Source organism: Macaca mulatta, chromosome 20 (genome assembly GCF_049350105.2).
Source record: "Macaca mulatta isolate MMU2019108-1 chromosome 20, T2T-MMU8v2.0, whole genome shotgun sequence".
Lineage (NCBI taxonomy): Eukaryota > Metazoa > Chordata > Mammalia > Primates > Cercopithecidae > Macaca > Macaca mulatta.
The window spans coordinates 84,153,873-84,180,463 of record NC_133425.1 but is presented as its reverse complement, the minus strand read 5'-3'; the positions used below and the strand labels follow the sequence as shown (position 1 = coordinate 84,180,463).

General features: G+C 61.3%; 1 protein-coding gene across 4 annotated transcripts in view; it reads left to right on the top strand.

The window, feature by feature from the left end:
• Positions 1-567: 567 nt before the first annotated feature.
• Positions 568-26,591, top strand: part of PIEZO1 (piezo type mechanosensitive ion channel component 1) — a 67,293-nt gene continuing 41,269 nt past the window's right edge. For 2 of the 4 annotated variants that reach the window (XM_028841100.2, XM_028841099.2), the window contains exon 1: positions 568-898. In XM_028841100.2, coding sequence (XP_028696933.2) covers positions 835-898 — 64 coding nt within the window. In that variant the 5' untranslated portion in view covers positions 568-834. The remainder of the gene's footprint in view (positions 899-26,591) is intronic. The other 2 variants (XM_077986695.1, XM_077986694.1) reach the window with 1 other exon arrangement.

Below are 26,591 nucleotides of genomic sequence, written 5' to 3'. Positions count from 1 at the left end.
CCCGGGCAAAGCCGCGCGCGGCGGCGGGCCTGGCTGGGAGCGGCCCCGGAGCCCCCTTCAGACCAATGCGGATCGCGGCACTGCTGGGACGCGAGCATCCCGCGTGCTCCCTCCGGGACCACGAGGCCCGGCCGCCGCGGGAGCTCCGAGCCTCCCCACGGTCCCCAGGGGGCGCTGCGTGCTCGCGCCTCGGGGCGCAAAGCGAAAGTCGCTGGGGCACGCGGGGTGCAGTTGCGCGTGGGGCGCTGCCTGGGGGAGCCAGAGGCCCCGGGACCCCTTCTGTAGAGCCCGGGCCCCGGCCCCGGCCTGCCCGGCGAGAAGCGCCCCTGCCCACCGCCGCGCACGCTCGGAGCCGCGGGGCCAAGGCTGCGGGAGGGGAGGGGTCCGCTCCGGGCCAGCGCGGGTCGGGGGTCTCCAGACCCCACGCACTAGGGCAGGCCGGAGGGGGGACGGGCCGCGCGGGACGGCGGAGGGGGTGCCTGGGCGCGCCTGGCCGTCGGGGAAGCGCGGAGGCGGGCACGCCGGGGAGGGCGGGCGGGGGCCGAGCTTATAAAGGCCCGCGGGGCGGGGAGGGCGGGAGCCGCCGTCCGGCCCAGCTCGGCCCCAGTGAGCCGAGCGCTGCGCTCCGCCGAGGGGCAGGGCGGACGCCTGAGCGAGCGCGGGCCCGGGACGTCGGCACCGGCGGGGCGGCCCGAGGAGGAGGACGAGGAAGAGGAGAAGGCGGCGCGCGGGTCCCCGCGGGTCAGCCATGGCGCGCCGGTCCCGGGGCCCCCACACCGCCCCATAGCGCCGCGGCGTCCGCACGGTCCGGGCCGGGCCCTGGGCCCTCCAGCCATGGAACCGCACGTGCTCGGCGCGGTCCTGTACTGGCTGCTGCTGCCCTGCGCGCTGCTGGCGGGTGAGTGGGGGCGGGCGCCGGGGGACGGTGGGAGGGGGCTGCGTCTCGGCTCCCCACGGCCTGGACACCGGACGACGCCGGCCGGGGCGAGGGCTGCGGGCGGGCGCGGAGATTCCCAGGGACGCGCGACCCGGGCGCCCGCATTCCTGAAGCATGAGCGCGGCAGGCGGCGGCGGGGCTCCTGTCCCAGGGCCGGGCTGGAAGGGCGGCGGCGGGTGGGGGAGACGGCACCGCGTGCCCACGGGGGAGGCCGAGCGAGCGCCCGCGATAGCGCGGCTGGCGTCTCCGCCGGGGCGCTGCGGAGAGGGGGCCGCCGGGCGAGGCGATGTTTGCCCCGGTGGGAAGGGCCGGAGCGGTGGTGGGGGGAGCACGAATCTCTTTTTCTCTTTCGTGTTTAAAAAAAAAAAAAAGCGCAAAGTTGCATCAGGACTTCCTGACAGGCTGGGAGAAGGCGGGCTTCCTGCCTGGAGCTGTTTAATTTGGAGCTTCCCGAGCCCAACGAACGTCCGTGCCCAGGGCCCAGCCCCGTTCACCACTGCACCCCCCTCTGCCGGACTGAGGCGGTCCCACACTTTGGAAAAAAATAGTGTGGGTTCCTCCCTGGTCCTCCCTTGCCCTACTGGGCTCAGTCTCGCAGGGGCGGGGTCCGGCCTCTGCCCTGGTCTGGGGGAGTGGACACCCCCGGAGGCTGCGGCCTGGTGTCAGGGCGGAGCAGGGGTCCCCAGTCCTGGCATCTGTGTTCCCTGCTTGCCGGGCGGTGGTTTCCCTTTCGCGAAGCACACCCGTGTGCCTGGTGCTCCACGGCCTACCCGGGACTCAGGGCCCGCGCCCTCTGCCCGGGGCTCCCCACGTGTGACTGAGCTGGGAAGCAGTCAGATGAAATTAACCCACGGACAAGTGGGATGGTTTGCATTGGGAGTCCGCCATGGACCCGGCAGGTGGGGCGTTTTGATTCTAAAAGCCCTTCCAGAGCCCTTGCCTGGCTCCAGGTGGGAGCTCGCCCAGCGCTAGCGTTGGGGATCTAGGGCCGCCTGCGTGAGGCTCCCGGACAGACTATGTTTTGATCGGTCGCACGGAAAGGTGGTGAAACTTGGGGACGATTTTCTAGACAGGAATCAATGAAAACCATTGAGCCTGGAGAGGAGAGGTTTTGAGCGACTCTCTTCAGTGCGGTCGCCCTGTGTGAACTGGGCAGCCTGGGACCTGCTCCCAGTGTGGGGTCAGAAGCCGTAAACAGGGCCCGGCTGTGTTCCTTCCTGTGCCTTAAAAACAAGCAGGACAGCTGGGCACAGAGGCAGAGTCTGGAGCTGACAGGCCTTGGAGAGGGAAACAGGAAAGCTTCTGAAACGTCCCGTTCACACCGATCGTTCCATTTCCTCTTGTGTCTGAGAGTGGGGGTCCTTCCTGCAGGGAATGCCCCCTTCAGACGGCGACTGCTCCTTGGGCAGAGTTGGCAATGTTTTTCTTTAAAAGACCAGATGGCAAATATTTTTATGTCACAACATCATCATCTTCTGGTATTTTTCCAGCCAGTACAAAATGTAAAAGCCATCCTTAGTTCCTGGGCTGTGCCTAAACAGGTGTTGAGCGGACTCTGTGGCGGATGTGGTTTGCTGCACTCTGGGCACTGGTCAGGGGGCCTGGGTTCTGCCTTCTCGATTGCTATCCTCATGGGGGATCTGGGGGAGGGATCACCGTTCTTGCTTTTGGCCTCCTTGGGGAGGATGGGGAGGTAGCCCAGGGGTGCTCACCCCAGGCCACGTGTCAGAGTCTCCTGTGAAACTTTTAAAGAATAATGATGACTGACTCTGTAAGGTACTTTCTGTAAACCTAAAACTGGCCCCAAATGAAGTCTATTAATTTGAAAAGTGCTGAAGCCCAGGCCATACCCCACAGTGATTCTGTGTCTGGGGATGGGGCGTGGGGCCTGGGCCTCAGTGTTTTCTCTCAAGTGCCTGGGGGAGGTGGATGTGGAGCTGGCCAAGAGCCCTGCCTGCCTGCCTGCCTGCCTGCCTGCCTGCCTGCCTGCCTGCCTGCCTGCTGGCTGGGACTCCTGAGTCAGGCTCTCTGGCCCTGGGGTGTGGGCAGCACCAGACGGACTGGCAATGTGCAGGTTCTGCTGGCCTGGCCGGAGGTGGGACACTGGCTTTGCTGTCTTTGGAGTGCCCCCTCCCTCTCTGGTGAGCTTTGGCTGGAAGCAGTTAGTTCTACGGTGTTTTGGAAATGAATGAGGCCTTCAGAAGGCATTAGTCAGTGTGTGCCTATGCTGGCTCAGACAGTGCCTGGTGAAGGTTTGAGTCATCCTGGGGTGCCCCGGCCCCCACGCCCTCCCACTCCAGAGCAAGATCATTACCCAAAAATCCAGCAGGGAGCTGCCCCCGCCCACAGGGAGCAGAGGCCTCCTTCAGCAGTCTCACCTGTTCCTGGAGCCTTCGGGGATCAGGGCCCATCTCTTCTAGAGAGATGTCAGGGCAGGGCCAGGTGCAATGGCTCACGTCTGTAATCTCAGAGTGTCAGGAGGCCAAGGTGGGAGGATTGCTTGAGCCTAGCCATTCGAGAGCAGCCTGGGCGATGTAGAGATCCCCATCTCTACGAAAAATATTTAAAAATTAACTGGGCGTGTTGGTGGTACACCTGTAGTCCCAGCTACTCAGGAGGCCAAGGTGGGAGGATTGTTTGAGTCGAGAAGGTGGAGGTACAGTGAGCCATGATTGCGTCACTGCACTCCAGCCTGGGTGACAGACCCTGTCTCAAAACAAAACAAAACAAAAGGCAGGACATTTGTGATTCTGGTAGAACAGGACTGCACCTCTTCTTTTGTCTGTGGGAAATCTAGACAGGGCTGCGGAAAGCCAGGTGGTGAGAGAGGAGCCACTGTGTCACGGACTGTGGGACACCCACGTGGGCTGACAATATGGCTTCTGCTTTTCAGGGTGCCTCGTGGCACAGCCTAGGGGCACACCCACGGCTGGCAAGCTGGGCGTCGCCTCCTTCAGGCTGATTGTCACTGAGAAGTGTCACCAGTTAGCATGGGGGATGCTTCCTCCTTTTTCAGACCATTGTCACCATCAGAGTCTCACCACCCCTGGGAGGCAGCCAAGAAGGGGTCTCGTTCTGCCTCTGGGATGAGAACATAGAGGCCTGGGGAACAGCAGGCACTTGGCTCACAGTCACTCAGCAGTGCGGAGCCGCCAAGCCCAGCACGGCCGAGTCACCCCTCGGAGGCCTGTGCTGGGGTCTCAGGACCTGCACAGAACCCTGGCCTGTCCCATCTGAGGGTGCTGGGAACAGCATGGCCGTGGCAGAGTAGGATGGGGGGCTGCTTTTCTCTGTAGCTTGGGGGCCCCTTCTGAGCATCAGTTCCCTGGCATGGCAGAGGGGCATGCTGTGTCTCCATGCTGGGCCTGGAGGCTGGATGAGTCAGCGGGAGGGCGTGGGGCCTGGCTGACTGCACCGAGGGCTGCAGGTGTGAGTGTGCACATGTGTGCGCGTTTGGGGAAGGGGCCGGGGACTGCCCAGGAGCTGAGGATGGGTCATGGCGGGTGACCATCCCACAGTGGGTCACTGATGCCCAGGACACAGGGAGCTCCAGCCCCAGCTGCCAGGGTCCCACAGAGAGGAAGTGTCCTCTGGGGGCGGGTGGGGGTGCACAGTCTCTGATCCTGGCCCCAAGGCGGCTTCCTGGGCGGTGTTTCTCCTGTGCTGACTCTGCAGTGCGTTTGCTTTCAGTGCTCAAAGATGAAGGGGAACCACCGTGGGTCTTATTAGGCCTTGCCGGCCTAATCTGCCCTCTGCAGCCCACTCCTGAGATGGGGCCACCGCGGTCTCCAGGGTCCTGTGAGAGCCGCATCTCGCAGGAAGCCATTCCTGGCCTCTCTGGCCTCAGAAATCCCCTTTTCAATTCAACAAAATGTTAGCCTTCTCTTTAGCTATTTTAGAAATAGACAATCAGACTTTTTTTTTTTTTTTTTTCCTTCTTCTTCAAGACAGAGGCTCACTCTGTTGCCCAGGCTGGAGTGTAATGGCATGATTTTGGCTCACTGCAACTTCAGCCTGCAGGGCTCAAGCCATCCTCCTGCTTCAGCCTCCTGAGTAGCTGGGATTACAGGTGTGTACCACCATACCTAATTTTTGGATTTTTAGTAGAGATGGGGTTTCACCACATTGGCCAGGCTGGCCTTGAACTCCTGACCTTAAGTGATCTGCCCGCCTCAGCCTCCGAAAGCGCTGGGGTTACAGGCATGAGCCACGGCACCCAGCTGACAATTAGACTTTTGCTTTTGTTTATATATGCTTTTTCTTCTGGTTCCAGAAGCAAGTTTGCCCTTCCTTGTGGTAGAGAATCCTAGCTCACAGAGCAGTTTAGAAGCCAGCACCGCGTCCCACACACACATCTGGCATGGACAGACCCTTGCTGGGTATCTGTCCTGTGTTCTTCTGAAAGGCAAGCTGTTCCCAGCCAGCCCCTGCCCCGCTCTGCCTTAGTCTGCCTAGAGGCCTGAGTCTCCCGGTGACTGTGAGGCAGGACCCCCCTTCCCCCAACCCCGCCCACATCCTCCACATCTGCCTTCTGTCCTGCTCTTGACCTTTGAGCTCCCCCGTCGGCCTCAGGGTGCGGCTGTTGAGCCTACGTTTTGGATGAGGACTCTGGGGTGAGGGAAGTGAATTCACACACCCAAGATCACACTGGTGGGAAGGGACAGGCCCGGGGCGAAGGCTTCTCCGCTCCTTGGCAGTTGAGTCCCACACCTGCTGGCAGAGGCATCTGAAGAGGACTTGGGGTACAGGGTCACTGGGAGGACGGGGGCAGGTGGAGGTGTGGCCGACCTGGTGGTGGCTCGTGGGCAGCAGCAGACTCTGTCTTGCTCTGAATGTGCAGGGCCCTCAGCCGCTTCTCTGGGTCTGGGTTTCCTCCCCTGTAAGTGACACCGTAAAAGCTTCACAGCCGCTTCCAAGTCTCAGGTCTCTCGGGCTTTGGATCTCACACCCAGGCTGGGTGGGAGCAGGGGTGGGACAGCTCTCCCCACTGGAAGGCTCAGAATTTCTCGCACAGTCATGGACCAGGAGACCCGGAACGTGGGCTTTCCCAGCTGCGCTGCGTGCCGCGGTGGCCGCAGTGGCCGGGGGTCTGTCGGGCCTCCATGAAGCTGAGGGGAAGGAGCCGCTCACCACCTGGTCCCGGGGCACACAGCGCAGTTCCCAGGAGCACAGAGGCTCCTTGGGACCTGTGGGGCCGTCGGCCTCCCTCAAACTGCACACGCAGCGTGTCCCCAGGGGCGTCTGCAGCCCGGCCCACCCCACTGCAGATTCCCGACCACTCGGATTCATTCATGTATCCGCTCACGCAGGTCCTGTGGGACAGAGCTCTGGGCAGCAGCCAGAAGTCCAAGTTCTGGTTCAGGGCCAGTGGAGGTGGGTGTGGGGGGTGTGGCTGGAGCTCGCTGCTCTCCCTCCCAAGCTAGTCAGGAAAGGAGGCTGTGGGCCCCGCACTGTTCTGGATGCACCGTTGCTGTTTATTCATGAAGTGCAGTGCTCAGCACAGGCAGGGAAAGAAAAGTGCCAGGAAAATGGGGCCCCCCCCGAACGCCACCCAAAACAGGGTCCCTTGCCAGGCGCGGTGGCTCACACCTGTAATCCCAGCACTTTGCGAGGCTGAGGCAGGTGGATCACCTGAGGTCAGGAGTTCTTTTTTTTTTTTTTTTTTTTTTTTTTGAGACAGAGTCTCGCGCTGTCACCCAGGCTGGAGTGCAGTGGCCGGATCTCAGCTCACTGCAAGCTCCGCCTCCCGGGTTCACGCCATTTTCCTGCCTCAGCCTCCCAAGTAGCTGGGACCACAGGCGTCTGCCACCTCGGCCGGCTAGTTTTTTGTATTTTTTAGTAGAGACGGGGTTTCACCGTGTTAGCCAGGATGGTCTCGATCTCCTGACCTCGTGATCCGCCCGTCTCGGCCTCCCAAAGTGCTGGGATTACAGGCTTGAGCCACCGCGCCCGGCCAGAGGTCAGGAGTTCTTGAGCAGCCTGACCAACATGGCAAAATCCATCTCAGCTAAAAATACAAAAATTAGCTGGGCGTGGTGGCACGCACCTGTAATCCCAGCTACTTAGGAGGCTGAGACAGGAGAATCGCTTGAACCCAGAAGGTGGAGGTTGCAGCAAGCTGAGATTTCGCCACTGCACTCCAGCCTGGGGGACAGAGTGAGCCTCTGTCTCAAAAAAAAAAAAAAAGTGAAGGCGCAAATCAGATTACATTCCCTTTTTAACCCTTTGAACCTCTGTCCTCCCTTGTTCCCAGCAGGAGGCCTCTGGTGGATGCACCATGCACCCCACCTGCCCCTGCTCTCTGGGTTTCTCTCCTAGCTGGAACGGCCGCTTCCCCCGGTGCCTTCCTTGGGGCACAGCCTTGTGCCTCGGCGGCTGCTGGATGCCTGAGTGTGTGGGTGGTTCCCAGTGTGTAGGATGGCGCACGAGCCTCACGCCCTTCTGTGTGGGGTCACACACCCACCGCAGGCCATATTTTTGCTCACGTTCATGTTTCTCCATGGTGGACGCTGGGTTGCAGGGACCCTTCCTGTGTGCGGGTGAGGGTCTGGGCAGCTTCTGGTGCCGGGCCCATGGGGACGCTGACTGTCTCGGGTGCCAGCGCTGAGGTGTGCAGTGGACGGCTGTCCTGCCGGGTGCTGCCAGGGCCCCTTAGGCCGACGTGCGTGGCCACCCGATTCCCCGCCGTTGTCTCAGGAGCCTTTGCTGAGTGGGGTGGATCAATTTTTCGGGTGTGTTTTAATAGCATAATTACAGGGAGTATTTCAGGCTCCCTCTGACGGGCCGGCAGGGTTTGGCTGCCGGCTGTTTACCAGGCTCCAATCTGCACACTATTTTTCTGTGGGTATATATAGCTGGGGCTGCTTCTCCTTCCTCAGGTTCAGGCTAAAGAGGGACAGCGGCTGCCTCAGCCACCCCCTGTGGTTTCCTTTGCCTGTGGATGGGCGGCTAAAATGGGCCCAGGAAGAGTCAAGAACAAGGCCGGCTCTGGGTGCCACAGCTCCACCCCCAAAAGCAGGAAGGGGGCTCGGGCCATGCCCATCTGTGAGCCCCACCGGTCCGGGAGCGGCCTCAGGCAGGGGAGTCCTGGACCCCGAAGTGCCTGGGTGTGTTTGTCCACCCTTCCTCCTGTGTGTCTAGAAGCCTCCAGCCTCGGGAATAATGAAACTCAACTGTGACTTCAACAGATTCCTGGGCCCGCGGGAGCTCCCGGAGGCCTGTGGCTGTGGCAAGACCTGGAGGGCCATGCGAGAGGGACAGATGCGGGTTTGGGGAGGCTGCCTGCCGGGAGGGGCCTCGAAAGAGGGGACAGGTGTGGGTTTGGGGCTGCCTGCCCGGGAGGGGCCTTAAGGACCCCAGGTCTGGTCTTGGTCTCACTCACCTCCTGGACCCTCCAAGGCCTGTGGTTTGCAATCTGTTGGCTGGGACCCCCACTGTCTGCCTCTACGCAGGCTCAGCCACCATGTGGCCCTCGCTTCCTCACTTACTTGATTTCTATTTATGGTTAAAGCACCGTTTGAAACAACCCATTATTAAAGCAACATGAAAGGGAGTTTTGAAAGGGGAAGCCATCGTCCATCCCACTGCCCCTGCCTCAACAGGGATCTGCTTTTCCTTTCCTGTCTGTGGGCCAGTGACAATAAGGACCCCACAACGGGCGGCCTGCAAGGCTCTGCTGCACCCTCCGCTTTCTCCTTCCGTGGTGGGTGCACGCCCTTGTGCTTTTCCTAAAAGAGCAGGTCCGCCAGGCATGGTGGCTCACGCCTATAATCCCAGCACTTTGGGAGGCTGAGGCAGGCAGATCTCGAGGCCAGGAGTTCAAGACCAACCTGGCCAACATGGCAAAACCCTGTTTCTACTAAAAATACAAAAATTAGCCGGCCATGGTGGCAGGCATCTGTAATCCCAGCTACTCGGGAGGCTGAAGTAGGAGAATCACTTGAATTCGGGAGGCAGAGGTTGCAGTGAGCTGAGATCAGCCACTGCACTCCAGCCTGGGCAACAAGAGTGAAACTCCATCTCAAAAAAAAAAAAAAAAAGAAGAAAATCAGGACACCTCAGCCTGGTGCGGGCCCTTCCCTCCTTCTAGTCCCTGCCAAGAGGTGAGCGGGCCCAGATCTCCTGCCGGGCGGGGAATGAGCACATACGTTCCCCTCTTGGGACAGACAGCAGCAGCAGCAGCAGCCCTGTTGTGCACACGAGGACGAGGACGCGCAGGCTCAGGGGCCATGAGTGGCAGAAAGGCTGTCAGCACTGGACTGGCCCGCCCCAAGCCAGGGTCCGGCCCCACAGTGCTGTCCCCAAGCCCTGGCCCTTCTGCGGTCAGTCCCGTCTGCTAAGTCCCCTGCTCTGCCCCCCGTGTGTGGTCCCCCAGTTCCCTCCTGTGCTCGTTCCTTGGTAACCTCCCTGGCTTCACCTCCGCAGATGCCCTGAGCACACCCTCTCCCCTTCCTCCCCTCCCAGATGTGCATACAGGAGCTGCTCAAAGGCTGGGGCAGCCAGCAGGGCCCCTCCAAGGGAAGCTGGGCCCCGGGCAATGCCCTGAGCTGCCAGGTCCCGGCCCTGCGTCTTGTCCCTTCTATGCACCACGGTGTGGGATCCCAGGTCCCGGGTGGCACGTGTTTAATCTGAAAGGAAACTGCCCCCGCGCTCCCCAGCTTGTAGCCCGTGGGCCTGGCTCTGAGGCCTCGACTGCCCCACGGCCTGTGCTGCACATGCTGGGGCCAGGCTCTGGCTCTGGCTGATGCCTCCCGTGGCTTTAATCTGCATGATCTGGATGCTTAACAAGGGTCTTTGTGGCCGGGCGCGGTGGCTCAAGCCTGTAATCCCAGCACTTTGGGAGGCCGAGACGGGCGGATCACGAGGTCAGGAGATCGAGACCATCCTGGCTAACACGGTGAAACCCCGTCTCTACTAAAAAATACAAAAAACTAGCCGGGTGAGGTGGCAGACGCCTGTAGTCCCAGCTACTCAGGAGGCTGAGGCAAGAGAATGGCGTGAACCCGGGAGGTGGAGCTTGCAGTGAGCCGAGATGGTGCCACTGCACTCCAGCCTGGGCGACAGAGCGAGACTCCGTCTCAAAAAAAAAAAAAAAAAAAAAAACCAAGGGTCTTTGCCTCTGCGTGTGCATTGCCTTCTGAGGAGTCTCCTCAAGTCTCCCAGCTGTTTAAATGATGCGGTCTTTTCTCTTTTGACCTGTTGGTGCCGTCAGCCAACCTCCTGCCTGCACTCTCCCTACCCTTGGCTGCCACTCCTGTGCTGCCCTTTGTGGTGTCTTGTCTTTTCTTTCTCTCTCTTTTTTTTTTTTTTTTTTTTTTTGACAGAGTCTCGCTCTGTCACCCAGGCTGGAATGCAGTGGCATGATCTTGGCTCACTGCACCCTCTGCCTCCCGGGTTCAAGCGATTCTCCTGCCTCAGCCTCCCTAGTAGCTGGGATTACAGGTGCTTGCCACCACACCCAGCTAATTTTTGTATTGTTAGTAGAGACAGGGTTTTGCTATTTTGGCCAGGCTGGTCTCGAACTCCTGACCTCAGGTGATCTGCCCACCTTGGCTACCCAAAGTGCTGAGATTACAGGCATGAGCCACCGCACCCAGCCCCGGCCATGTGTTTTTAAGAGCAGGTATTTTATTCAGATGAAGCCTGGACATTCTTGGGGGGCTCTGGTCAGGGGCTCTGCCTGCCACTGAACGTCCTCTCCCTGCGTGGGTGGCCGTGGCATCCGGACTGCACTGGGCCCTGTTCTGCCTAGCTTCTGGCCGCTGGGTCTGTCCTGGCATCCTCTCTGGCCTGTGCGGGCACCTCTGCCTCCTGCTCCAGCCTGTCTGTCAGGGTCAGGGACACCCCTCTGCCATGCTCCAGAGCCCCTGGTCCCCTCACTCCCTTACATCCTGGGTGTCACGTGCACGGCCGGGAGTCTGTCGTCTTCATTGTCTGGGCCGGGGCCTCCCTGGGTGTCTGCTGGATGGAGGGGGATCCTTTGGGTCCCTGCAAAGTGAGCCCGCCTCTCAGCACCGCCCTGTCATTACGCAGCGACTATCTTTGTGCCTGTTTTTCCTTCCTTTGACTGGTTACCCTGGGATTAATTCCCAGGTCTTGCATTACCATCTCCCAATGCCTGGGTGGTTTCAGCACCCAAGAGCCTGTGCTGAGGCATCTTAGACCATGTGGGCACCACTCGCTTCTGTGCAGGCAGCTCCGGGGTGCCTCGTTTCTTGTGGAATCCTCCAGGGAGCCCCGTGTACCCCAAGAGTGCTCTCCACAGCCACTTGGCATGAGACAAGGGGTTCCTTTGCCCTTGGGCCCCATCCTTGTCTGGTCAGTTCTTCGTCATGGGGTCAGCGTGGGATTGCCGGCTTCCTTTTCAGGCTTCCTAGGACCCCGCTCAGACTTGCAGCTGGGCCAGCGGTGCCCACCCGTTTCTCCTCCACGCGGTGTGCAGAGGTGCCTGGGCCGCTGCTGGGGACTCTGGTGCCCAGGAGTGAGTCTCCTTGACCCCAAGCTGTCCTGACTATCACGGCTGGGACCTGTATTTCCCCTTCAGCACCCATGGGTGTCTTTCTCCAGTTTATATGATGATTTTTATTTACTTATTGAGACAGAGTCTCCCTCTGTCGCCCAAGCTGGAGTGCAATGGCATGATCTCGACTCATCACAAACTCCGCCTCCTGGGTTCAAGCGATTCTCATGCCTCAGCCTCCTGAGTAGCTGGGATTACAGTCATGTGCCACCACGCTGGACCTCTAGTTTATATGATTACAGCCAGGTCAGGGAGTCACCGGGTGTTGCCGTCCTGTGGGTGGGAAGGGGGCGCAGGCAGAGGCCAGGAGGAGGTGACAGTGATGAACTCCGCGTGCCGCTCAGGCCACGCCCACCCAGCCCTGCCTGTGACTTGTTCCTGTTGTGCTGGGAGCCGCATCCTAGACCTTATCGCTGGGCACAGACCTTCCCAGCCAGGGGAGAGGGAGGCCCGGAGGGGCCCCAATCTCTGACGGTCAGCAGTGTGCGGGGGAGGAGGCTTGCGGTGCTGAAGGGACTTGGGGGACCTGCAGGGAGGTGCTGGTGGTCAGGGATGGTGGCACCTGAGGGGACTTTCGGCAGGTCCAGAAGTGCCCAGAGCAAGCTCCGGTGGGGCCCTGCAGTGGGGGGCTGGGGTCTCTTCCCAAGACCACCCAGGAGGACACCAGGTGCAGGGAGGCCAGACCCCTCTCCCCCAACCTGTCAGCCTTTTCCCTATCAGACCCCGTCCCTAGGAGAGGGGGGCCTCAGGCATGGCCTCGAGCCCCCGGGGTTTTTTTCTGGGGGAAGCGCCAGCCGCTGTCTTCACCCTTCCCCTAGTGAGGCCAGGCTGTGCAGCGCCACGTGGAGGCCGTCTGCGCTGCACCCGTCAGTCGCCTGGCTTCCTGCCGACCCTCGGCCCCCGTCCACCTCTGGTCTTGGAAAAGGCCCCTCTCCCTGCCCACCTTCTCCCTGGCCCCCATGCCGGGTGGGCAGACCTCTGTGGTTTCTACTCGGGGGTCCCTCGTGGGCTCCCCGCTCTTGGAGGGCCGTCCTGTCTCGGGCCTCCCCTCTACTCAAATCCCCTGAGCGAGGGCCCAGGCTTGAGGCCAGGAGTTACTGGGGGGCCCGAGGGGGAGGCTCAGCCTGAATCAATGAGACCCAGGAGGGACGAGGCACGTGGACCCGGGGGCTGGCTGGAGCCACTGGTGACAGATGGAGGAGTAATCGCTGCTTCCAGAGCACAGCGAGCCTGAGCTCCCGGGAGTGCCAGAAGCTTCTGGGTGGACAGACAGGCCGCCTCACATTCCAGAGGCTGACAGAGTCTTCTAGGCACCCCTGGGGCCAGCTGGAAGCCATGTGCCTCTACCCACATGTCCCGTGGGCGTTTGTAGGGGAGGCTGGCCCTGCCGTGGCCCACCCCAGCCTGCGGCCTCAGGAGCTCGCACCTTTGCAAGACGGTGACATGAAGGCTGCTGCGGGCATCCCCCTTAGAGAATGGGTAGCAGGGGGCACGGGCCTTTTTTTCTTTTTTTTTTTTTTTTGAGACAGAGTCTCACTCTTTGGCCAGGCTGGAGTGGAGTGGCACGATCTCAGCTCACTGCAATCTTCACCTTCCAGGTTCAAGTGATTCTCCTGCCTCAGCCTCCCGAGTAGCTGAGACTACAGGCGCCCGCCACCACGCCCGGCTAATATTTGTATTTTTAGTAAAGACACGGTTTTACCATGTTGTCCAGGATGGTCTTGATCTCTTGACCTTGTGATCCGCCCGCCTCAGCCTCCCAAAGTGCTGGGATTACAGGTGTGAGCCACCACACCCTGCCAGGCATGGGCCTTTTTATGGGGGAGGAAGCTGTGCCCGCTGCCAGACTGCAGCTGTCTGGCCCACCTGCCTGTGGACTGGGTTTTTCAGGGGCGGCGTGAGCCAGGGCCAGCAGGCTTCCAGGGCCCTCAGCTCCAGCGTGGCTGTTGGTTATTGGCACCTGGGCCTCATGTCCACACGGAAAGTGGAAAGTACATTCCCAGTTGGTGGCCAAGCCACAGGAGCCCACTTAGCCGTCCCAACCCCCGGCTCACTCGCTGCCGTGAGATGTCTGGGATTCCGGGCCCTCCTTCCCGTCTCAGACACAGACTTGGGACTTCAGTGCTGGACACAGGTGCTGGATCTGGGGTCTCAGTGGCACCAGGGATGGTCATTCTGACAGCCATGCCAGGGTCTCAGGAGGGCCTGGGGCCTCAGGTGGATGGGCATTGGCTCTGCTGGTGTTACCACTGCAACCTTGTCTCACCCGGCGCCTCCCTATGGCCCTGCTCTGACTGGGCTGAGGGGGACACCCATAGCTGGCTTGGGACCTCCACTGGACACTGTCACAGGGCACTTGTAGAGTGGTCCTGCTGGAGTTCAGGCTTGGATGCCTGTGGCCCCTGAGCCCAGCAGCTGCGTGAGCTGTGGGGAGCCGAGCCCCTAGTCAATAAAGCTGCGTGTTCCTCCCTGCCTGCTGGGCTTGGGGCCTGCAGGGCAAGGGAGGCGGTGGGATGGGAGCCCCGCCTGGCCTGGTTTCTTGTTTTCGCCGCGACCCCAGCTCTGTACAGCCAGATGCGGCTCCCAGTCCTAGCTCTGCTGCTGAGCACTGCTGGGCTGGTGATTGGGTAAATCTCTCAGCCTCTCTGAGCCTCCAGCACTTCATCTTTAAGAGTGGGACTGGCCTGGTCCTCCCAAGTGGGGTTACTGGGTGCGGGTTTCCTGCGAGGCTGGGCCCGGTGCCAGCAGTGGTTGCTTTGTCTGTGGGGCCCTTCACAAGGTTGATTTTTATCTCCCTGTGAGATTGGCACCTGCCCTGCTCTGCCTCACGGCTCTGGCTCTCAGGGACCAGGACGACCTGCCAGGTGACAGGGGCGGAAGGACTTTACAAGACGTAGCAGGATGTGAGGGGGTGGAGCCACTCCACCCAGGCCCTGCCTGCAGATGAGAGGCCCGAGAGCCTCTTAATCACCTGCGCTCAGGGCGTGTGAGGACAGGGAGTCCTTCCAGTGCCACCCACCAGATCCCTATAGTAAGGAGCTCCTCACCCAAGCCCCCAGGGCATGTTAGGGGTCTCCCAGGTGAGGACGTGAGGCCCAGAGACTCTGGTGGTGGCTGGTGTTGCCTATGGCGGGGCCGTGCGGGGCCCAGTGGAGGACGCCTGGCCCGGACCTGGCTGCTCCGTGGGAACCGTGGGGCGTGCTCAGGGTGACTTGGCACGACTGGGCTGCCGGCTGGCCTGGCTGAGTCACTGGCAGTGAAGGCACCAGGTGGTGGACATGCTGGGCAGCTGGCAGGAGAGCACCCCCACCCAGGACCATGTCCAGGCCGAGGGGGAAGGGAGCAGCCCAGGCAGGCACTGCCCATGCCGGGGCCCCTGCGCTAACGGCCACCTCTCCTGATGGACTGCAGTTCTGGAGCTGCCCCTGAGGAGAATGCCCTGCCCAGTGTCCTGGCAGAATTTCAACTTAGACACTCCCAGGGTCGGTGGGCTCGACCTCTTGAGGTAGCGAGCTGCCGCCAGGCCAGGGCTGGGAGTGAGAAGGAGTGAGACCTCCCCCGCTCCGCACTCCACCGTGCCATCCTCGGAACAGCCCGGCCAGGCAGCCACTGCCGTCCCCCCACCCCACAGACAGGAACTGCGGCTCCTAAAGGTCCAGCCACCTCCCAGGTCCACAGCCAGAAAGTGATGCAGGCGGGGCCCGGCTTGGGGGCAGCTGTGACCGGGTCACGGGGGAGTGGGCTGTGCGCAGGCATCAGGCTGAGAGGTCTCGGGGATGCGTCCTGGGAGCTGCGTGCAGGCCTCCTCTGGAATCGGGCAGGTTCTGTCCCCACAGACCGAGGCTCAGGAAGACCGAATTGTGCCCTCTCTGCCTCGAGAGAGGGTGGGGAGGGGCTGGAGCTTGCGGGCAGCAAGGACACCCTGGGAGGCATCAGTCCTCCTCCCCCGGGATGGGCTATGCATCAACAGTCCCTCGCTTCCTCTCTTGGGGGCAGAGGCCTGGGGGTCTGGAGCCTCCAGGTTGGAGCAGGTTAGCAGGGCCTCAGAACCCCCCACTGCCCCACCATCTGGCATAGGAAGGGGTATGACCCCTAGGGGATCTGTTTACTGCACTCTGCCCCATGCCCGCCTCTGTCCCTCTAACCTGCGCAGGAGCAGGGCCAGCGCTGAGCTAGCAGAGGCGACTTGAGGCCTGTCCTGGTCCCGCCCACCCGGGCCCCTCCCTGTTTCCCACCACGCTCCGCCTACCAGAGCTACATGTTCTGTTTGAGCCTTAGCCCCAGATCTGACCCAGGTCCTTGGAGGCAGGCAGTGACAGCCAGGCCTGGGGTCCTCTCCCTGCTCTTGACTGGAGGCTGCAGGTCCCCAGGCTTGGCCCTGACGCTCAGGAATGGAGCCGGCCGACATGAGGTGGGGCTCCCGTCAGGCGCAGTGGTAGGAGAGGAGGCGGGGCCGGTCCCACAGCTCCCTCGCCGCTGAGGCGTTCCGCAGGTCTGTCTTCATATTGGTAGGGAAAATGCAAGGATGCTGTAGTCTGGGCATCCCAGTCCCCAAGTCCGAAATCCAAACCTAAGCGAAATACAATTCCAGACCTGACTTTATGCGCCAGGTCACCGTCAAAAGCCAGAATTGGCCGGGCGCGGTGGCTCACGCCTGTAATCCCAGCACTTTGGGAGGACATGGCGGGAGGATCATGAGGCCAGGAGTTCGAGAGCAGCCTGGGTAACACAGTGAGACCCCTGTCACTATTTACACAAATAAAATTACGTGACTGCCTTTAGCGTATGTGTACGAGGTATATATTGAAATGTAAATAGAATTTTGTGTTGAGTCCCGTCCACAAGACATCTCATTATGTATGTGCAGATATTCCAAAATCCAGAAAAATCCCAAACTGGGAATATTTCTGGCCCCTTTGGATAAGGGATCCTCACCCTGCATAGCAAGAGTGAGTGCCGATGCTGCTGTGTCCTAGCACATCTCAGTGTGTGACCTTTGCAGTGAATAGGGCTGGCGTCCTCACTGTACAGATGAGGAAACTGAAGCCCAGATTGCTTTGCCAAAGTGGAGCTGGCCCCAGCCAGGGCTACTCTGGCTCCAAATCCCAGGGTCTGCAGTCACAATGCTACTGTGCACAGGACTGGGCCCTGCAGCTTGCGGTGTCGCTAGCCTGCCCATTGTGGGCAGCGCCCCCCACCCCCCCCACAGACTGGCCGAGGCCTAGAAGGGAGCAGGGCCTGGCTGAGGCTGCAGGGGTGGAGACAGCGAGCCAGCCCCTCGCTGCCAGGAAGGGCGCATCCATCCTGGCCTCTCCCCAGGGAGGAGGGAGGAGTGGCTGAGAGGGAAGCACTCTTGGCCTGTGGACCAGCTCCTGCCACACAGACTAGGGAGCCCCCGCCCACAGGCCGCTTGTCAGGGCCACCCGGGACCCCCGTGAGGTCGGCTGCTCGCTCTGGTGTTAGGAATTGGATTAGTTTTCCATAAAAACAGGATGTGGTGGGTGAAAGGGCAGTGTGTCCGTCTTTCTTTCTCGCTCCCCCTTTTCCAGGAACTGAGCACATGCATAACCAGGCTTTAGCCAGGACCGTCCAGTCCCCTCCCCACCCCGCAGAGGGAACAACCCACTGTGTTGTTAAGTGGCCACTTAATCAGCTTCTCCTCCTGGCCTGGGGAGCTTCTTGGAGCCGGCCTGCCATGGTGGGAACAGCTATGGGGACACCCTGCCACAAGGTCCGGGAGCTAAGCTGGGGTGTGGGGGGAGGGGCTGCGAGGCCCAGGCAGTGTGCCAGGCCAAACAAGAGGAGCCCAGCCCCTGCCCCCACCAGCTGGCAGCCCTGGAGCGAGGTTGGGCCCATGAGGTTGGCTGGGCCCTGGGCCCCTCTCCCCAGGACTGTGGTGACACGTGGTTTTGGGGGCTCGTGGGTCCCACTTTGCAGGCCTCTGCTCTAGAGGGTCTGGTCCATGGGGTCCCCTCCGGAGGGCCTGGGGTCTGGACCCGGGGAAGGGAGCAGGAGGAGCATGTGCGTGCGTCTCGTGCTGTCAGGGGGTCCGGGAAGTCGGCGAGGGCTTGGGGGTTGTGTCAGTGAGTGTGGGTTTTGACCTGCGGTGGTGGGAGCTGGCTTGAGTCCCCTCGATCCCTCAAGGCTCTAGTCCTGAGTCCGGGCTGTAGGGCAGGGCAGGGTGGTCACCCTGAGGCGGAAGGCTCTGTGGAGTTGTTCTGGCCTGGCTCTGCCCCTCCCTGGCTGGGCGGCCTCACTCTGTGACCTATGGGAACCCTGGTTCCTCTAAGTGGGGACAGCAGTGGCTCTGCCTTCCTAGGTGGCTGAGGGTGACATGGGCTTACCCCTGCAAACGCGGGGTCTGGCTCAGTGGTCGAGCACATGATGGCATGGGGCCCTTGGGGTCCTGAGAGAGATGGGAGTGGAGCAGCGGTTTGCAGGGAAGCTGGTGGCTTCCACCCCAGCCAGTCACCTGCAGTAGGGGAGTTCCAAAGCTGACTGAAGCTTCCACCTTGTGGCCGGTCCCCTTCCCTCCCGCCTCAGTCATTCTGGTCTCTGGGGGATCAGGACTGGGGGGGCTCTGGGTTGTGGGGGGGCTGTTTTTGTGAGTCAAAGCTCTCCCCGCACAGTCCCCTGAGCTCCTTCCTCATCGGCAGGGCCTGGCCCCGGGGTCTGAGCACAGCCACAGTCCAGGGATGCCCTCGAAGATAGCCCTGGATGGATTCCAGAGCTCGGAAATGGCTGCTTCCCGGAAGAATGTCCCGAAACTCACGAGACTGTTTCCTTCTGGGGAGGGAGAGCAGTGGGGAGATGTGTGAAGAGAGTACAGCGGCTCAGTCCGGGAAGAAGCTAATCGATCAGGGAAGCCGATCGATGGAGAAGCTGATGGGAAAGCCGTGCGTGGTAGAACACGTGCGTGCGGGCGGAGTAGTTACAGCACGCACAGGTCGACCGTGACGACTGTCACTTGGGTGTCACTTTGTGCTTCTGTGCGTTTTAAAAACTTTCGAAAGTGGAGAAGAGGAAAGTGAAAGATCTCTGAGATTTTATGGAAAGGGGAAACTGAGGCCCACTCTAGCCGGTTTGGGCCCAGGGTTCCAGCCTGGGGTGGCCCCGGCCCCCGTTGCCCCGAGGGGACTGTCCCTGTGGCTCTGAGAGCAGCTGGGGCCGGGTTCCGGGGCTGGTGATCCTGGGCGCGAGCCAGGCAAGGTACATTGATATGTCTGTCTGCCTGTGAAATGGATATTTAAGGAGCTGACGCACGCGATTGTGGGGCTGGCGCGTCTGAAGTTCGCAGGGCGGGCTGGCTGGCAAGAGCCGCTGTTGCAGTCTCGGGTCCACGCGTGCGCTCAAGCGGGGGTTCTCTGTGGCCATCCTGGGAAGTTCTCCAGGCCTCAGGCGTCACTCCCCCGCCTACAGCTGATTGGATGAGGCCCTCGTGCCGTCCGCCAATTGGATGAGGCCCTCATGACGTCCGCCGATTGGACAAGGCCCTCATGACATCTGCCGATTGGATGAGGCCCTCGTACCGTTCGCCAATTGGAGGAGGAGGAGGAGGAGGCGGCCCCCATGCCGTCCACCGATTGGATGAGGCCCTCGTGACGTCCGCCGATTGGATGAGGCCGTCGTGCCATCCGCTGATTTAAATCAATCTCAGTTAAAAAATACCTACATACAGGCCGGGCGCGGTGGCTCAAGCCTGTAATCCCAGCACTTTGGGAGGCCGAGACGGGCGGATCACGAGGTCAGGAGATCAAGACCATCCTGGCTAACACGGTGAAACCCCGTCTCTACTAAAAAAATACAAAAAACTAGCCGGGCGAGGTGGCGGCGCCTATAGTCCCAGCTACTCGGAGGCTGAGGCAGGAGAATGGCGGGAACCCGGGAGGCGGAGCTTGCAGTGAGCTGAGATCCGGCCACTGCACCCCAGCCTGGGCGACAGAGCAAGACTCTGTCTCAAAAAAAAAAAAAAAAAAAAAAAAAAAAAAAAAAAAAAACCTACATACCAGGTATTTTTGACTAAACTGGGCAGCGTGGCCCAGCCGCCCCGACACATGAATCAACCTCACGCCCCACCGGCGGGCGCGACCGCGGCACCCAAGCTGCCGACTGAGAACACAGCCGCGCTGACTGTGGTCACGCCTCCGCCCACCTCGGCACCTGCTCAGAACGGAGAGAGCGGCCGGCGCGGCCTCACGCCCGGAACCCCAGCACCGTGGGAGGCCCGGGTGGGCGGGTCCCCTGAGGTCAGGAGTTCGAGACCAGCCTGGCCAACGTGGTGAAACCCCGTCTCTACTAAAAATAGAAAAATTAGCCGGGCGTGGTGGCGGGTGTCTGTAGTCCCAGGTACTCAGGAGGCGGAGGCAGGAGAATGGCTTGAACCCAGGAGGTGGAGGTTGCAGTGAGCTGAGATTGTGCCATTGCACTCCAGACTGAGCGACAGAGTGAGACTCTGTCTCAAAAAAAAAAAAAAATTTTTAGAGATAAGGACTTGGGCTCTCCAGGGACCAGGAAGCCAGGCTCCAGGTGCTGCTGTCCAGCCCTGTGCCAGTTCTAGGAGGTGCTCACCTGGCCACGTGTTCAGGCAGTGCTTCTGGGGCGGCATCTGCTGGGAGGGCAAGACAGTCCTGGTGCAGGTGCCCAATTCTGTCCCCATTTCACTTACTGAGAACTCAAGGCACAGAGGGGGAGGGCTGAGCTAGGACCAGACACCAGTCTTCTGCAGAAGTACACAGACATGATAGGTGACCGTCCTAGACACCTGCCCTGAGATTCCCCTCCCTCTCCTGCCCTGCCCCAGTGGCCTGGGGGGAAGGGAGAGCAAGGTTCTGAAGGGGGTGTGACCAGACACCTGCCCGTGACCCCTCCTCTCCAGGCTGCCTCCGAGTGGCTGGTAGTCCTCCCCAACCCTGCCTGCGAGAGAGGTGGCCAGGCAGCATTCCTCCCTGAGTGCCAGGGAAGTCCCTACAGAGCAGGCCAGCTTGTGGTTGGGCCCTGGGGCAGTCTAGACAGGCCAGGCTGGTCAGGTCAGGGGGGCTGGGTACCGCTGGGTGAATCACAGGGTAAGGGCTCTGAGTTAGCACCCCAGCTTCTGTCCTGGGCCCAGCACCGCTGAGGACACAGTGGGCAGCCAGGTCTGCCGGGGCCGGGTACCTGTGTTTGGAAGGCAGTGCCGCTCCTGAGAGGTGGCTCCCGGGAGGTTTTCAGTGGCCGGGGTTCTTAGGAAGCCCTCGTTGCCTCTCTGGGGTGAGTTGCTGGGGCTGTGGTTGGAGTGGTCGCCAGTGTCTGCCCCTGGTGCTGAGGGCGGAGTCCTTGTTTTGGGAGGTCATGGCATGACGCTGGGGGTCAAAGGCAGGCCATGGCAGAGGCATTTCTTTTCTCTTTTCTTTTTTTTTTCTTTGAGACTGAGTTTCACTCTTGTTGCCCAGGCTGGAGTGCAGTGGTGCGATCTCAGCTCACTGCAATCTCTGCCTCCCAGGTTCAAGCAATTCTCTGTCTCAGCCTCCCAAGTAGCTGGGATTACAGGCGCGTGCCACCACGCCCAGCTAATTTTTGTATTTTTAGTAGAGATGGAGTTTCGTCATGTTGGCCAGTCTGGTCGCGAACTCCTGACCTCATGATCCACCTGCCTTAGCCTCCCAAAGTGTTGGGATTACAGGCGTGAGCCACCATGCCTGGCCTGGCAGGGGTATGTCGTTGCGTGATCTCTGCCTGGAGAGCACGCTCGTGTTTCCCGGAGGACGCTTTAGAACATGGCTCCTGGGTCTGGGTGAGCCTCAGCCTGAGCATCTACCTGCTTAGGGCCCAGTGACGCTGGTGGTGTGGACCTCAGCTCTGGAGAAAGAATGGGTTATGTGGAGCCTGGGCACCTGGAGGAACCTGGGGGAGGCGTTGCCGCCTGCTCGCTGCTGGGGCTTCAAGAGGACCCCATCTCCTGTGGCCGAGACCCCGTGTTTCACAGCACGTCCTGCCTCGTACCCCACCTCGCCCTCCGCAGCTTTGTGACCTCTGGGTTTTCCCTCAGGACCTTCGCATCTGATGTTCCCAGATCCTTCCCGCCACCGGGTCCTGCTCCGGTGACCCCCAGGGAAGCCTTCTCTGAGGACCCAGCTCAGCGTCTGGTGCTAACTGTGGCTCGCCATGCACTCTGGCCCCCAGGAGGCTGTGGGCTCCTGAAACCCCTCTGAACCATGGGCTTCCAACCACGCCTGACCCCCGCGTGCCGACTCTGTGTGCAGGTGTACAGCTGTGCCTGGGGCAGGCTGGCTGTGACGGCCTCACAGAGCCTGGAGAGCTGCCTCCTAGCTTCCAAAGCCTTCATTTCGGGTGGAATGGGCCGTCTCTGCAGGAATCCTACCCTCTCAATTAGTCTGGAATGCTGGGGGCGGGGCCAGCTCCAGGTCACAGAGCGACCTTGTTTACCTGGAACCTTAACATCGTGTGCTAATCAGTGTAATCAGTGTGGTCCACGCGGGCTGTGGAATGTGCTGTCCACTCGCTGGGTCAGCCAGAGAGTGTCAGGGAGCACCTACCGGCTGTTACCCCAGGGCTGCCCTGACCCAGCTCTTCACTGTGCACATTTGTACCACACTAGACCCTGGCCAGCAGCTCCAGGTGAAGAGGCACGTCAGTGCCTTCCTGATCTGGTTTGTTTGGTTTTGTTTTGTTTTAAATAGGGATGGGGTCTTCCTGTGTTGCCCAGGTTGGTCTCAAACTCCTGGGGTCAAGCAAACCTTCTACCTCAGCCTCTTAAAGTGCTGGATTACAGGCAGGAGTCCCCATACCCGGCCCACCGCTACTTTCTGGGCGAAGAGACAGAGTCCCAGAGAAGAAGCCGGGGTTTGACTGCTGGTCTGCGGCCGGTTCTGCTCACCTCCAGCCTCTGCCTGGGGCCACGCTGTTCACACAGGAGCTGCTCACAGGCTGAGGCCGAGAGCAGGGCCCTCCTGGGGAGCTGGGCCCCCAGAAGTGCCCTGAGCTGCCAGGAGCTGGCCCTGCATCTCATCCCTGTCTCTGGAGGACACTGGCTGCCAGCTCACCAGCTGGCCCCTGGGCAGGCTTGAATCATGACCTGGAACGCCGGACGTCTCTGGCTCCAGCCCTGGACCCGCACCCTGTCCAGGCACCCCAGGGCCAGACTGTTTTGGGTGTACCCTCTGGACGGGCTCCCCCCGTGACAGCAGTCCATGGAAAGCTGTGGTTCTTAGGGAACTACCGATTCCTAGTCCTGAGCCTGGAGCTGCCGGGTGCAAGGTGGGGGTGCGGGCGTGTTGGGGGCTGGGGGTCCCAGGAAAGAGCCCGTGGGACTCATGTGCTCATAGCTTCTGGCCGAGGGGCCAGCTTGTGGCTGGCTGTCCTTCCCAGCCACGCCTGGTCAGGGCTTGTGTGCAGGGCGGCTGAAGCTGTGGGAGGCCACACTGTCCACACAGCGCCCTGTGAGCCCACCGTGCCTCAGTTTCCCCATCTGACAAGTGGCACAACAGGAGCCGCTTCCTGGCACAAAGCGCAGGGTCAGAACTGACTCAGCACTTGTAGGCTGCTGAGGGACCTGAGGGGCTGCCCCACCCTTGCCTTGGCTGCTGCGGGAGACCTGGCAGACCACTCTGGCCGTGGCGCTGCTGGGGGTCTACACTTGGCAGTCAGGAGCCCCTTCTCCTCCCCAGACACATCCTCTCCTTGAGGCTGGAGGGGGTCCTGCCGTCCCTGGGGTTGTGGAGTTGCAGGAATCCAGGAGGGCAGTGCCTGCAGCTCAGATGGGGGCCGGTGGGCAGGGCCAATGCACTTGGACCCTCTGAGGATGGCAGGAGAGTGCCCTGTGCCAGTCGCTGACCTCAGGTGGCAGAGGCCATGGTGTGTGAAGGGAGGAGAGCTGAGCTGGAGGCCTTACTTTGTCACCGCCCCTCTGAGTGCCTGCTGCGTGCAGAGGCCAGCGGGGGCCCCTTCTTCATCTGGGCTCTGCCCAGACCCCAGGGTGGGCTGGGAGGGAGGCCTTGCTGCCCACAGAGGTGGCTCCGCCTGGTCCAGCTCCCTTCCCAGGGCACAGCAGAGGCATAGGGTTGGCTCCGTCAGACATTCGGGGACCCGCGTCCTTCCTGGGGCCCCACCCTCTACCCACTGTCCCCCACCTATTTACCTGTATCTGTGCCAGAGATGGCTGCCCAGATAAGCCCTGGTTTCCTCCCTTTCTGAAGAGGCTAGAGAGGAACCCACTTGGGCAGAGTCAGGGGATTGCTCTGTGTGGAACGCGGGCCTCACCCACACCCTGGAATCTGTCCCCTTCTTGGTTGTTGAGGGATGAGTCCCAGATCCCTGACCCTCCAGGAGAGTCCAGCACAGAAAAACGCTGAGGCCTCCACACCCTGGCAGCACTGCTGGTCGTCTGTGGGGAAGGACAGGCCCTTTGGAGGGTGGGGGAGGCGGGGAGGGCAGTGGGGGGAGGGTCGGGGGAAGGGGGGAAGGGCCACCGAGGCCCCGACGTGGGGCATGTCTCACGCGTGGGGTGGGGCGTTCTCATCTCTGCTCGGTCTCCTGCCATGCTGCGGGTCGTTCACTGCTGACCCCAAGTACCAAGAAGATGAGGATGGGGTGCTGAGCAGCATGGGGAGAACGCAAAGGCACCCCCCAGCTCACCTGCGCCCGCCCCGCAAGCACAGCTGCCATGGTGTGGGGACCGGAAGGCAGCGGCTTTGGGACCAGACTGCATCTGCCTCGGGCCGTGCTGCTGGGCCTCTGGTCAGCACCATCGTGCCCTCCAAGTCACTCAGCCTGGTCCCCTCCTGGGCTAGGGCAGCGCCACAAGAGCTCAGGCCCAGATGTACAGGTACCACTGTTCCGCCTACCACAAGTCGCCTGGGGAACCCTCCCTCCTGCAGCCTCCGTGTGCTCATCTGTGAAATGGGCGTGTTGGAGTCACCCCTGGCTTGTGTGAGAATCCCAGGGGCTGATGCCTGCGGGACCCTGTGGGCTTTGCCCCACTCCCTGGGCAGAGACAGCTCCCCCAGTCCCACCCACGTGGCTGTGTGCAGCAGGTGCCTGCTGACCCTCTGTTCCTGCACAGTCACCTTGTTCACAGACGGACCCACCCGCGCCCTGCAAACCCTCCGAGGGCTTCAGGCTGAGTGTGGCTGGGAGGGTGACCTGGCTCTCCACACCAGCAGGCCTGAGAGCAGTTGGCTGTGGCAGGTGCGGTGGGTGCCCAGCCCACAGCGGCCACCAGGCCTGCAGGACCCTGCCCCGTGTAGGTCAGATGAGCCATAAAACTGAGTTTCCTGGACACTGAGCTGATTAAACCCGGACACCGAGCTAATTAAACCCAGGCACCGAGCTAATTAAATGCTCCAGAAACTCCTCGGTGCCCCAGGCTGCTGGCCGGGCTCCAAGTAGGTAAGGAACATTCCATTTACCTCCTGCTGCCTCGAAGGCAGGGTGGCTCCCCTCGGGCCCTGCCTGTCCTGGGCTCCCTGGGTGCTGCCTCGAAGGCGAGTGGCTCCCTCGGGCCCTGCCTGTCCTGGGCTCCCTGGGAGCTGCCTCGAAGGCAGGGTGGCTCCCCTTGGGCCCTGCCTGTCCTGGGCTCCCTGGGTGCTGCCTCGAAGGCGAGTGGCTCCCTCGGGCCCTGCCTGTCCTGGACTCCCTGGGTGCTGCCTGTCCCATGACTGCATCCCACTGTTGCCTTTGGACAAAGCCTACTCTCCTAGGGCCTAGGGTTCTCCCCTGAGATGGCAGGGGTTGGTTCAAAGGTCTCTAAGATTTTCAGAGTTTTGTGAAGGGCTCTAGAATCCCGTTTCTGTCTTATTGCCGGACTGAGGGTGCAGACAGGGCCTTTTCCGTGAGTTTCTCTCAACTCTCCTTTGTCCATGAGGCGGGAAGAGGGACTTCCCCAGTCCTCAGCTCGGGGCAGGGTGGGATGGACAGGGAACTCTGCAGGATCCCAGCCTGAGACTGTCCAGCGCCCCGGGGGAGCGAAGCCTGTGGCGTCGCCGTCTGTAGCCATGGCTGGGGTCACTAAGGGCGCAGAGGCCCTGCTGGTGAGGGCTGGGGTGGGCTTCTGGGGTGGTGGGCGCTAGAGGCGGGACCTTTGCTTGTGGAGGGTGGGTCGGGTCACATCCGCTGGGGCCTTGGAGGGGCAGGTGGGGATTCGTGCAGAGAAGGACTGAAGCTGCTGGGGTTTGGGAGCATGTGTGGAGCAGGCCTGGAGGCCAGGGTGGCTGGTGAAGGTGGACCTGGGCAGGCTCGCCCTCCATTAGGGGAGCCCCCCAGGTCCCCTCCCCACACAGCTTTCACCTCTGCTCTCCAAGGCTCCTGTGCTGGGGCTGTGGGGTGGTAGGCCATGCGGCCTGTGTGAACCTCACCATAGACCTCGCTGTGAAGGCTGCGGGGGGCGTCTGGGGGCGGGCTGGCTTCCCCCTGTCCCCTGGGCCAACCTTGCCAGCCTCCTTCTTCCATAAAGGTGAGATCCGCCTGAGCCCTCATGGCCCCTCTGGGTCTGGGTTTGGTTTTTGTGCTCTGCCCGGGGTCATGGCAGGTAAGGCCCACCAGGCTCCCTTGCAGAGCGGGGCAGAGCAGCAGCCGCCGGGAGCTGCCCGTACCACGTCTGCTCTTTTCTTCTTCCTCTTCTCCTCTGCCCAGCCCCGCCCACCGGCATAAGCACTAGCACACAAGTGTTTATGGGTTTCTCTTCCAAGCCAAATAAGGCAGAGAGCGCATTTGCAGGAGTTGGAGCAGGCTGGGGGGAGGGCAGATGGGGCTTGGACCAGGACCCCGGCTCCCTGTAGCTGCCTTGGCCTGGCAGCTGTCATCTGCGAACTAATCCTCCCTGCCCTCACCCGGCCCTTTTCGGACCTTCCCATGCTCAGCTGGTAGCAAAAGAAGTGAAGACCTAGCAAAGTGCCTGCCCCGGCCGGGAGGCCCAGGCTCTAGTCCTGCGACTGCCGCTGTGAGCTCTGGGGACTCAGAAGACTCACGTCCTTTCCAGCTTCTGTTCCCTCGGCTGAGAGGAAGGCTGGACCAAGCCACCTGCCCTGCTTCCATCCCATCTGTTCCCTCCAGTCCTTTTTCTTTTTGGCCAGTTCACTTGTTGATAACTCCAACAACGCATGAAAACATTCCCCTTGTGGAAAAGGGAAATGCTGTGGGTAG